This window comes from Culicoides brevitarsis, chromosome 3, assembly GCF_036172545.1.
Source record: "Culicoides brevitarsis isolate CSIRO-B50_1 chromosome 3, AGI_CSIRO_Cbre_v1, whole genome shotgun sequence".
NCBI lineage: Eukaryota > Metazoa > Arthropoda > Insecta > Diptera > Ceratopogonidae > Culicoides > Culicoides brevitarsis.
The window spans coordinates 10,851,103-10,864,790 of NC_087087.1; the positions used below are offsets into that span (position 1 = coordinate 10,851,103).

The 13,688-nt window shown below is 26.8% G+C and overlaps 1 protein-coding gene across 1 annotated transcript in view; it reads right to left on the reverse strand.

The window, feature by feature from the left end:
- LOC134835190 (uncharacterized) overlaps positions 1–13,688 on the reverse strand; it is a 116,902-nt gene that overhangs the window by 37,045 nt on the left and 66,169 nt on the right. The window contains exon 13 of the mRNA XM_063850061.1: positions 6,138–6,275. Within this exon, the coding sequence (XP_063706131.1) occupies positions 6,138–6,275 (138 nt within the window). The remainder of the gene's footprint in view (positions 1–6,137; positions 6,276–13,688) is intronic.

Genomic DNA, 13,688 nt, shown 5'->3' on the forward strand with positions numbered 1-13,688 from the left:
TTTTTACGAATTTTAAAAATTAAAAAACCTAAATTAAAATCAATAATTTCAGAGAGAAAAAAAGATAATTAAAAAATAGTCAAATTAAAAAACTCGAGAAAAATAATAAACTCTCCCAAAATATTGCCCAAACGATTCCAGGTAAGTGTACTTTTATGTCATCATTTAATGAGAAATGTCCTTCAGTGTCTATCGCCCAGAGAGAAAGAGAGGCGGAAACATGATTGATATTACAAAATTTACCTTTTTTACTGCTCTTTTAATTATAAAGCGTAAACGGATGCTTAATGAGCGACCATTTGCTGGAACGGAACGTGCAAGAATTTTCTCTCATTTCTTTCATTAAAATTTTTTGTGTCGTTGTAAATCTCTGCTTTTTCTCCCCACAATAAAAAACTTTTAGTTTCAAAATTTCACATGAATTCACAAAAATGCCGTTGTGATGTAAATAAAACAGCAGAAAAAAAACTACAAAAAAAAAGTTTGTTTGTTCACCTTTCTAATGTGAGATCCACGCCAAATAAATACCGAGCGTTTTTGCCATGTATCATCGTCATCACAACATAAAACATAAATAACGTTCACAAACAAAAATATCTTGTTAAAAAAAAAAGTTTTTTTTTTGTATTTTCTCTTTTGCCTCGCCTTTCAACATGCCAATGAAAAAAGGATAACGACCCAAAATGTTTCAATAATTTCTGAAATGTGTGTTTGTGTGACTTGCCTAGCACAGCCGGGCAACGGCAGAGAAAAAGGAGATGTTTGTTGGTCAAAAATTTATGTGTCAGTAGAACAGAGTCTGATGTTTTAATGTTTCTCTCTGTTTCTGTGTGCTGAAAAATATTTTTCGTGTCGAGGAAAAGTTGGCTGCTGCTGCTGCAGTTGTGATGTTGTTAGTTGCAACAACAATAGATGAATTTCCTCCGAAAAAAAGGCAGGAAAATTTTCTAGCAACAATAATAACCACAACAATAAAAATTGTATGTTTATGTTCTTGACTCGTTGCTATAGTTTTGCTACTCAGAAATCATACATGTGCCGAGATCGAGTATTTTTTGTTGAGAGCATTGAAAAATTTATACGTTTGTTTTTTTTTACATTTCATTTGTTGTTAACATTTACTTTGGAAAATTGACACAGTTCAAAAGGTCAAAGGTTGGATTTTTAATTTTTTTTTTAACTGAAAAGTAATTTAGATAGATTCGAGCTCTCGATCGGTTTAAAATCAATAAGGATGATACAATTATCAAAAATGTTTGAGGTTCCATTGTGTAAAATATTTTACTTTTCTTTCTATTTATCAAGAAGTTAATTTTTTTTTGGAACACAAATTTTGAAAACTAAGAGGGATAAATATATTTCTTTACAAAATTGATCAATTTTCACTTAAAATTTGATAATGGATGAAAATATAAAATTTTCAACTGATTTAAACGGAAATTTTTTATTATTTTCAAAAGAATTTAGGTCAAAAATGTATCAAAATTTTAACATTTTCTTACATTTTAGATACTCGATACTAGATATCCCTCCTGAGAATTTTTCAAAAAATTAGATGTGAAACATTTTTGATAATTGTATCAGCCTGAATTTCGAAGTTTGGTTTTCTAAAAATGTATAATTTTCCCATATTGTCTAGTGGTTAGGATACTCGAGCTATTTTAATATGTTTAAAAGCAATAAATATTTTTTAGTATTGATTGGAATTATATTTACCTCGATTTTAATAAAATTCTTTTAGATTTTAAAATTTTGGTTTCTAAAAAATTCGCTTGACCGCATTTTATGAATTTTTTAAATACTTTTGAGCAAAAGAATTAAATTAAATAAAAATTAAAGTTAAAAATAGACAAATAATTAAAATTAAAAAATTATTAAATCTTAAAGTAAATTGATGTGAATAATCTATATGGAAGAATTAGTTCTTTTACTTTTATGAATTTTCTCTTCAAATAAAACCAAAAATTGGAAATTTGGTTAAGAAAATCTTGGAAAGCCAAAATATGGCTCTGATAAGATAAAAAAAGCTCCAACAAGGTAAAAAATTTTTTTTATTAATAATTAATATTTGGGCCGCTCCAAATGAAACTTAATAGTTTTGTCTGATGCCCCATTTCAAATTCTAAAATCCAATGGGGCAAAATAAAAAAAAAGTTAAAAATTTCATCAAAAGTTACCGAATTTTGGTGTATTTTCATGATTTTTCAAGAAATTTTCAATAAAATTTTTCAATTTTTAGTAATTTTTTTATTCAAAATCGTATTTTGATATAAAATTTTCTTCAAAAAATACTTTTCATGAAAATTATTGAATTTTTTTTCAAAAAAAAAATTATGAGAGTTATTTTTAGGATATTTAAAAGCACAATTTTATTTTTTTTTTAAATAAGACAATTTATGTTAATTTACATTTTTAAACAAAAATTTTAAAACTCAAAACAACAATAATATTGATTACCGATAAAAATTTTTAAAAAAATTTGGCATTTTGTATGAAAAAAGCATTTCAAAAAATTTTTTTGCCCCCCTAATTTTTTTCTCAAAAGTTTTGGACAAAACTATTGAGTTTCATGTGAGTGGCCTTATTCAGAATTTATGTAAAATAGTTTTAATTTCAATTCACAGAAATATTTTTTGAACTCTAGAATTTATATCATGTTTCAATATATTTCAATTAAGTATCAAAAATGCTCATATGCAATAAAGGCAAATTTAGAAAGCTCTTAATAAAATCTGGATTCTCTGAAAGTAAATAAATAATTTCTTGAAAGCAAAATAGATTCAAGAACTTATTTTTTTCTTTCAGAGAATCCAGGTTAAATTAAAAGCTTTCTACTTTTTTATTGATATTAGGATTTTTTATATTTTATTGAAAAATCTTTCAACCTTAAGAGTTCAAGAAATATTTCTACAATTAAATTTTAAAACTATTTCCGATATATTCACTTTACTTTTGATATTCAGAACCACTATAAAAAGTCGAAATAATTGATGATTTTTTTCATAAATTAATCACCATGATAATCGATTGAAAAATCGTTATTGCGAATCATGTGATTTACCCGTATATTTCGCACACCAATAAATCTCATTGAAATTAAATACTTTTGGGCATTCAATGGAGCCCAATAAACTAAATGCTTATGAACTCACACATGTGAAAAAAAATCAATAAATTTAAACATGCACACATGCTCCACATTCCATCCTACCCCGGAAAATGTACGAAAAACTGTGCGTGCCATTCCTTATTTAACCATACAAAAGGAGACTCCATGTACGGTATACTATCATAATAATAACATAATGAATACCTGAACAATAATGAATGTGCAATTTGAAAAGGTAAATTGGTGAATTTAGTACCCTTGTAGCACACGTTTAAAGCACATCCCGTAATGAAAATAAATTATTCACGGTATTGTTTGATCCAAATCATGCATACAAAGGTCGTAGGCATACAAGCTGCGTGTGTTCCAAGACAAAAGGCAAAAAATTTTTGTTAAATATTTTTTTTTCTGTAAAATATTCGTAAAGAATTGAGCAACATATTTTACATTTTACACCTTTTTATCGGTCGGTTATGTACAAATACCCGAATCAAAGGTAATTTTTTTCGGAGCGATATCTGTGTTCAAGTGTGTATCGATGGAACAGATAAAGGAATTTCGTGTACATGTTAAACGGAAAATTAAAGGAGCCCCGAAACTATTTGATCCCTCATCATTTTATCATTTTCCGTACGAAAAAAAACAACATTTTGGGATAATAGGCTCTTTAATATGGCTTGTTGCCATGCTGCTGCCCATTTTTTTTTTACAAATCTCAAATATATCTCGCAAAAGGTTAGAGGTTCGCCTTTAGTCAAAGCGAAAGCGAAATAGACATAAATCGGTTTTATCTCTTGCCGTGTCTGTTGTTGTTGTTTAGGAATAGCAATAGGATGAACCAATTTTTTTTTGTCGTAAGACAAAAACATCAAAGGATATGAAATCATCAAAGAATTTTGCGGGCCCAGGAGTTTTGCGTACGACGACGTGCCTTTGATTGATCAAGTAATGTTCTCTCTGAACAAAAATTCGTCTGATTCGCAACTTTTTTTCATCCTAGTTAGGACATCATAAATCTCGACGAACAAAAAAAAAAGAAAAATTGGGAGTCAGTGTTACTTGGAACGATTGACGTTGAAGCATTTTGATTTGATAGATCTTCGTTTTTGAATTGTTTCACATTTTCTTACTCCTCAAGACATGGAAATCAGGGCTGTAAAGACTTGAAACAAAAGTCAAAAGAATTTTGAAAAAATCACTTAAATTTGACTTTTTTTAAAAAGATTTTTAAATTTTTTTTAGTCAAAATTTGATCAAAAATCTTTAAAAAGCCAAAAACTTACTTCTTATCAGACTCATTCTTTACTCTAGCTAAGGCTAAAAGCCTTCAAAATTCAAATTTTTTTCTTTGCTCTTGTTAACTTTAAGTTTAGACCTTTAAGTTCCTAAGCTTAAGTTGATTTAACCCATTTTTCCACTCAAAATTATAAGATTTCACATTTTTGTACTCCTCAATTTTTTATTTCGTAATTTCAGTCAAAGATAATTTTGAAGGAATGTCTTATATTCAGGCTTCAATAATTATATTAATGTTAATGTTGAAAATTTTTAGATCAAATGACATGAATTTTCTGAAAAATTGGAGACATTTCACATTTTTGTACTCCTCATGTAAAATTTTTAGTACTCCTCATAACATGAAAGATAATCTTTGCATTAAATTCGCTTGAGTTTTCCGTCAAAATATTAGTTTTTCACATTTTAATACTCCTCAAAAATGAAATCAGAGCTTCAGATTCAAAAAAATTTAAAAGTTAAGTAAAAATCACTTTAATTTGACTAATTTCAGAAAATTTTTCATTTTTTTTTTTCAAAATTTGATCAAAAATCTTTTATAAGCCTAAAACTTGAATTTTTATTAGACTTTTTTTACTCAAGCTTAGGCCAAAAGCCTTAAAAATTCAAAAAAAAAAAATATTTACTTTTGCCTAAGTTTAAGTTTAGACCTTTAAGTCTTTTAACTTAAGTTAATTTAACCCATTTTTTCCACACTAAATTAGAATATTTCACATTTTTGTACTCCTCAATTTTTAATTTGTATATTTTTTAGTCAAGGATAATTTTGAAAGAAGGGTTTTTCTCAGTCTATAGCTGCTAATTCAGGTTTCCATGATTAAAGATGATATTAATGTTGAAGATTTTTGGATCAGATGACATAAATTTTCTAAAAAATTGGATACATTTCACATTTTTGTACTCCTCATGTAAATATTTTTATACATTTCATCAATCAAAAGATTTTTTTTAACCCAATAAGTAATTTTACATGATTCGCTTTGACTTTTTCAGAAATTATTGATTTTTCACATTTTAATACTCCTCATTTTACAATTTCGTACTCCTCAGCCTAAAAACTTTATTTTAAGACTTAAAAATCAATCGTTAAATTTTAGAAGAATTTTTTTTGGGGAAAGATAAACGGACAAAATCGATCTTTTTTCTCCGAAACGCATCAAAAATAAAGAAAAAAAAACGAGAATAGATCCAAATGGAGGATTCTTAAATAATTTAACAACATTTTGTGTCCGTATATTTCGACTTCTTTTGTGTATATATTTTCACAGACACGAAAAGACGAACAAATTAGAATAAATAGACAGTTTCCATTATTAATGTTAACAAGGCGGACCCATACAACCCCTCCGTAAATCTTAATAAGCATCTTTTCAGATCATTTTTTCCTTTTCCTTTTTGCAAGTTGATTTCTCGCAGATTATCTACGCGCCGTTTTTGTATTTATTTATTTTGCGAAATCTCGTTACGACGATCGATTATTTTTATCGAATCTAATTTTATGTTTTAGGTTATATTGTGAATATTTTAAGATCGCATAGTGATGTCAAAACCGAATGAAATTCATTGCAGCAATTTAGGGGTCGAAATTTCTAATTTTTCATCAAAATGTAATCTCATCCAAAAACAAATAATGGATTTAATCCTTTTTTTTTGATCCATCACACACACACAAATAACCAATTAGGCAGAAAAAAAGAGCTTAAAAAATATGAAAAATATTTGTCAAACTTACCAGCTGGAACAATCTGAAAGAGACATGGCTCAATTTGTTTTCCAATTTTGTTTTTGCCCCAGCACGCCAACGTTCCGTAATCTCGTTCCGTTTTCGGTGTATACGTCAAGTGATTTATTGTTTCAAATGTAAAACCACCTGAATGAATGAAAAAGAGAAATTTTAGTTTATTTTTTTTATTCGTAAAAAGTTAAAAAAAAAATCGAATCAAATCCACGGAGAATGTCGAATATTTAACGCTCAATCGCTCGTTTATTCTGGCAAACTCACACAGTAAATGTTTGATTACATTGATTTTTGTGTTGTTGCTGCTCTTTTTATTTCGTGTTTGTTTTTCAAATGGATGTTCTAAAATATTTTATTTGGCTTGCGAAATATTTTTACTAGATAAGCACATAAGAGATAAAACTAAATCAATCATTTATCGAGAGAGAGAAAAGAGTTTTTGGCTTGCATACCACTTTTAATGAAAATGAATTATATTTGATGCAGGAAATTTGCATGTGGCATGTGGAAAAAGTTTGCGAATAAAATAGATAAACTGTAATGGAAACTTTTCATCTCTTTGCAAAAACTAATTATATGGTTGAAAAAGTAGCCAGTCAGTCAGCTGGAGATGATGATCGAAAAGTTTTCCATGAATAAATAAATTTATTTTTTTCAAATCTGCGGGAATTCGATTAATTTTGTTAGATTTAGAGAGTTTTCAGAAAAGTTTAATTTGTTTGATTATTTTGATTTTTTGATATTTTTTAAATTAATTAATTTGACAGGAAAAATATGACAGATAAATTTTTTGATTAAAATAATTTTTAAGCAATTAAAAGAAATTTTTTCAATTTTCTTAATAAATTAGTTATATTCATGTTCAATTTTTTTTTAATTTATAATGAAAGCATTTTAAATAAAAATTTTTAAGAAAAAATTATAAAATCGTGAAATTTTTAAATATTAATTTGTATTTTTTTTTAAATCTTTTTTTTAGTGATGAAAAATAGTCTGTGAAAATCTTTTTAAGTAAAAAGATAAAAAAAACAATAAATAAATTTTTATAAACCACCAACAGAGGGCGTTTTACAAAATAGTCTGAAAAAAATCTAAAAATCGAAATTTTATTATCAAAACAATAATTTTTTTTATAAATTATTCAAAAAATCATGAATTTTGGTAAAAAACGACCCTAATTTGAAATATGAAAAAAAACTATAAACTACCTCTAGAGGGCGTATCACAAAAAGTCTTGAAAATAGCCAAATTTCAATTTTAAAATCAGTAAGATTCTTTTTAAAAAAATTTTAAAACTGATTAAAAATGATACTTTTCAGTTATAAGTGATTCTAGTTTGAAAAAAAAAATCTAAAACCACCAAGAGAGGGCGCTTTACAAAATAATTTGGAAAAAGCCAAATTTTAAAATGTAATTAAAAAAAAATGTTTTTAAAAGAATTTTAACATATTTAAGATTTAATAAAAATTATAATTTTTGGTAGAAAATGATCTTGATTTAGAGTATATAAAAATTCATAAACTACCGCCAGAGGGCGTATCACAAAAAGTCTTTTAATTAGCTCAATTACGAAAATTAATTGTTATATCAGTAAAATTTTATATTAAATTATTCAAAATTTTAATAAAATTCATTATTTTTAAAAAGAAAGTGATTTTAATTTGAAGTGATGAAAATTAATATTCTAAACCCACTAATAGAGGGCGTATTAAAAAAATCATGAAAGAAGCTTAATTATAAAAATTCAATTCTAAAAAAGAAAAAAATTTTTAAAAATTTATTAAAAACTACAAAAAAAAATCATAATTTCATGAATAATATGATAAAATTTTTCAAAACCAATTAAATATACCAAAAATGTCCTCCCTTAGTCCTCCATCGTACTTCAATTAATCAATAGATCATCCCAAAGCACTTTAACTACAAATTTAATGACAAGCTAATAGACTCCCCAAACTGCTCGTTTCTCAATTTGTGTAGCATCGCCATTCATCAAAAAAAGCTTGTTTTTGTTGCATATTTGCATGCAAAGTACATTATCCATCATTAAAAAGTATATTTTCCCCGTAATTTCGCTAGTTAGAGATAGATGATGATGATCATAATAATAACGATAATGCGCCATAAATAAATAAATAACAGCGAAAAATACGTCAAGTTTCCTTTAATTTTCCCATGACGCTCTCTGCCATTGTTGTGTTGCTGACGATGATGGCCTCACTTTGATGCACGCAACAAACGACTGCGGATAATTCTCCGTTGCATTTTAAAATAATAACACAAACAATTTATGGACGTAGCGACGCAAGAACCATGAATTTTACAAAAATATGAATAGAATATTTTGCCTCCACATCACATCAGCAACAACGTTGTGTCCGGCGAATATTTATTTTTTCATTGTATTTTATTCAATTTTGATTATGGGTCATGTAGGTTGTCTATTTTGAATTTTTAAATTTTTATTAAACTTTACAAGAAAGCTTTGTAACGCAATAACTCAAATTTCGACTTACAAATTTCTTTGTAGCTTTTTGTAACTTGTCATAAATACCCATGAGAAGGTTTCTGTGAAGAAAAAATTTAAAAAAGTCTTTGGAAGCTCTTGAAAAATCCAAAAAACTAATGTAAAGTTCATTGCATACCTCAGAAAAAAATTAAATTTTCTTCAAAAGTTCTGTTAATTGCATACTTTTAGGCGAATTTTGTAGAAAAAAAACACTTTTAATGGTAGAACGAAGTTAACGGGTCCAAAAATATTTTACAAAATGTCCAAAAACTCGCCGTGAACTAAGCCCGTAAATTGTAACAACATCATTCTTTTGTCATGTGTCGTTGTCGTCGTCATCATTGTCGTTGTTGCATAAAACGATTTGTGTAACTAAAAATTTTTGCCTGTCCGTTCTATTGTTTACATTTTGCATGCTGATGTGATTTTGATTCTCCCATAAGACCCTGAAGCAATATCCTGGCCTATTCTATTATTTGCATTTCATTTCGTAAAATAATCCGCCAATTAATTGTACATAAATACCGGCACAGTCTCTCTCTCGTTCTCTCTCTTTAGCAGAAGAGCGACAAGAGAGGAAATTTCGTACAACGTAATGGATTTGTGGATTGTTGTTAAAATAATAATAATAGAAAATTATTATTATTGGTCATCAGATTTGATAGATGTTAAAATAATGTGAAATTATCATTTTTTTTATTCCGTAAACATCCAAGTTTTAATTGATTATTCATCGAGGATGTAAATTGTTGGATAATTAAATTGGATGGATGTGCGTTGTTTGTCTGCATTTTTAATCAGGATTTGGTGAGTTTTCGGTGTAGGATATTTTAATGTTTTGTATGGAATGAAATCAGTTGTTGATAGAAAATTAGGATTTATTGACCAACATTTTGCGTGAAATGAACTGATTTGATGTTTTGTCAAAATTACAAAAATTATTTCCGATGAATAATTCAGCGTTTTGGGTAATGATTGAAATTAAATTGCAGGTTTAGATTTTTTACGAAGTTCAGAAAAACATTTTGAGTTGATCGATATTTTAATTTTAAATTCATATTAACTCTATGGATTAACTTGAAATTGCAGTCTGATTTTTTTTTTGTTTTTGATAGGATTCTGTCTATTCCTTAAAGTTGGAACAGTTTTGAATCGATATTAGAGTTTAATTTAAAAAATATTTGATGATTTTATTTAATTTGTGTGTGTGTTCCGGTGTGCCCCAAAATTTTTGTAAGTAATTCTTAGTTATTTAAGTACCCTGGGTCTCTTCCTCCAAATGGATAAAAATTTGTCAGAGGGCTCTAATTTATCATTTTTAATCATTTTATAACTCAAAACTGCTAAAAAATTGAAACTGAAAAAAAAATTTTTTTTTGACATAGTTTTGGGTTTGAAAACTAAATCAAGAAAAAAACTGTGTCAAAAACTGTGTCAAAGCAATTTTTGTCAAATCTTGCTCCAAATGGATAAAAATTTGTCAGAGGGCTCTAATTTATCATTTTTAATCATTTTATAACTCAAAACTGCTAAAAAATTGAAACTGAAAAAAATTTTTTCCTTTGACATAGTTTTGTTTTGAAAACTAAATCAAGAAAAAAACTGTGTCAAAAACTGTGTCAAAGCAATTTTTGTCAAATCTTGCTCCAAATGGATAAAAATTTGTCAGAGGGCTCTAATTTATCATTTTTAATCATTTTATAACTCAAAACTGCTAAAAAATTGAAACTGAAAAAAATTTTTTCCTTTGACATAGTTTTGTTTTGAAAACTAAATCAAGAAAAAAACTGTGTCAAAAACTGTGTCAAAGCAATTTTTGTCAAATCTTGCTCCAAATGGATAAAAATTTGTCAGAGGGCTCTAATTTATCATTTTTAATCATTTTATAACTCAAAACTGCTAAAAAATTGAAACTGAAAAAAATTTTTTCCTTTGACATAGTTTTGTTTTGAAAACTAAATCAAGAAAAAAACTGTGTCAAAAACTATGTCAAAAACTGTGTCAAAGCAATTTTTGTCAAATCTTGCTCCAAATGGATAAAAATTTGTCAGAGGGCTCTAATTTATCATTTTTAATCATTTTATAACTCAAAACTGCTAAAAAATTGAAACTGAAAAAAATTTTTTCCTTTGACATAGTTTTGTTTTGAAAACTAAATCAAGAAAAAAACTGTGTCAAAAACTGTGTCAAAGCAATTTTTGTCAAATCTTGCTCCAAATGGATAAAAATTTGTCAGAGGGCTCTAATTTATCATTTTTAATCATTTTATAACTCAAAACTGCTAAAAAATTGAAACTGAAAAAATTTTTTTCCTTTGACATAGTTTTGTTTTGAAAACTAAATCAAGAAAAAAACTGTGTCAAAAACTATGTCAAAAACTGTGTCAAAGCAATTTTTGTCAAATCTTGCTCCAAATGGATAAAAATTTGTCAGAGGGCTCTAATTTATCATTTTTAATCATTTTATAACTCAAAACTGCTAAAAAATTGAAACTGAAAAAAATTTTTTCTTTGACATAGTTTTGTTTTAAAAACTAAATCAAGAGCAAAAAAACTGTGTCAAAACTGTGTCAAAAACTGTGTCAAAGCAATTTTTGTCAAATCTTGCTCCAAATGGATAAAAATTTGTCAGAGGGCTCTAATTTATCATTTTTAATCATTTTACAACTCAAAACTGCTAAAAAATTGAAACTGAAAAAAATTTTTTCCTTTGACATAGTTTTGTTTTGAAAACTAAATCAAGAAAAAAACTGTGTCAAAAACTGTGTCAAAGCAATTTTTGTCAAATCTTGCTCCAAATGGATAAAAATTTGTCAGAGGGCTCTAATTTATCATTTTTAATCATTTTATAACTCAAAACTGCTAAAAAATTGAAACTGAAAAAATTTTTTTCCTTTGACATAGTTTTGTTTTGAAAACTAAATCAAGAAAAAAACTGTGTCAAAAACTATGTCAAAAACTGTGTCAAAGCAATTTTTGTCAAATCTTGCTCCAAATGGATAAAAATTTGTCAGAGGGCTCTAATTTATCATTTTTAATCATTTTATAACTCAAAACTGCTAAAAAATTGAAACTGAGAAAATTTTTTTCCTTTGACATAGTTTTGTTTTGAAAACTAAATCAAGAAAAAAACTGTGTCAAAAACTATGTCAAAAACTGTGTCAAAGCAATTTTTGTCAAATCTTGCTCCAAATGGATAAAAATTTGTCAGAGGGCTCTAATTTATCATTTTTAATCATTTTATAACTCAAAACTGCTAAAAAATTGAAACTGAAAAAATTTTTTTCCTTTGACATAGTTTTGTTTTGAAAACTAAATCAAGAAAAAAACTGTGTCAAAAACTATGTCAAAAACTGTGTCAAAGCAATTTTTGTCAAATCTTGCTCCAAATGGATAAAAATTTGTCAGAGGGCTCTAATTTATCATTTTTAATCTGATTTTTTTCCTTTGACATAGTTTTGTTTTGTAAATTAAAGGGTCAAGAGGAGTACGAAAATGTGAAAAACTGTGTCAAAAAATCGTCAAATTTTTGTCAAATCGAAATGGATATAAATTTGTCAGAGGGCTCTTTTCTATTTTTTTTCATTTTTCAAAATTTTTATTATTTTTTTTTTTAAATTTTACAAAATAAAAATAAATAAAAAAGTTTATAAGTAGCTAAATTAAAAAATAATAAATTTTCAAACTTTTTCTTAAATTTTTTTCCGAAATTTATTTTTTGCCAAAAATTTGAAACTGAAAAAAAAAATTTCTTTGACATCATTCAGTTTTGATTAAAATGTGTATGGAATTGCGAAAGGGTCATGAGGAGTACGAAAATGTGAATTGAGGAGTACAAAAAATCGTAGATATATAACATCGAAATGCGGTATAGTATGTCGTTCTGTAGACGACTACTTTCTCTATTTTTTTTCAATTGTTTTAATTTTTATTATTTTTTTTTTTAAATTTTACAAAATAAAAATAAATAAAAAAGTTTATAAGTAGCTAAATTAAAAAATAATAAATTTTCAATTTTTCTTAAATTTTTTTCCGAAATTTATTTTTTTTAAGACAAAATTTAATTTTTAATTTATTTTGATATAAAATATTTAAAAAAAAATTAAGTAAGAAAAAAAATAAAATAAATCAAATTTTAAAATTAAAAAAAAAATCTTAAAAATAAGTCATTAATTTAATAAAAACAATTTAAAAATTCTTAAAAATAAAAAATTGAAAAAAAACTCATATGAAAATTTGTAAGGCTTTGTCATTAAACCTTTTGGGTATAGAAAAAAAATTTTTTTAATGGGTAAATTTTTTCTTAAAATTCTTAATTATTTTTTTAAATTTTTTCTTTTACAAAATTCTACTAATAGAAGCTCTTCATAAAAAAAAAACGTAGCAATCATAAAGTATCATCGTATCTTCCGAGAAAACCAATAGCTTTAGTATCAACAGCAATAATCTCAATATCAATCTGAATAATCTAATGAAATCCATGATTGATTTCCCTCTTAACATTGTATCCAGTAATAATTATTTCCGTGAATCCATTTCACCTACAAAAGTTCATCAAACCATAATTCCGTCTGAATGCCAAACAAAACTAATAATTTTCTTTGCGCCAATTACGCTGCATGCCGTCTACACTTAATTGCATTTTCGCTTGTCGCCTTCTCTTGCATCTCTAATTTTGTGACAAAAATACCGTTGATCATCATCATTAGAGCTTACCTAATTTAAAATTTCGTTTGTTAAATTCCCACGATCTTCCTTTTTGTCGTCGTCGTCGTGTTGTCAACAAAGGAAAGTGCCAGACAAAATTGCAATGCGATATCAACAATGAAAATAGCACAAAACTGAGCAGATAGTTATTATGGTGATTATGTTCCGCAAAACTATGCAAACGTGTCTGTTGTCGTCGTTGTCGTTTCGAACATAAACAAAAAGCATTGCGCGATTCATTATTATCTGGCTGTCTATCGGATCCAGTAGAAAATCCACTGCGGTGGCACAATGAGAAGAAAATCTACCTGAACAGTGTGTGGACCAGTC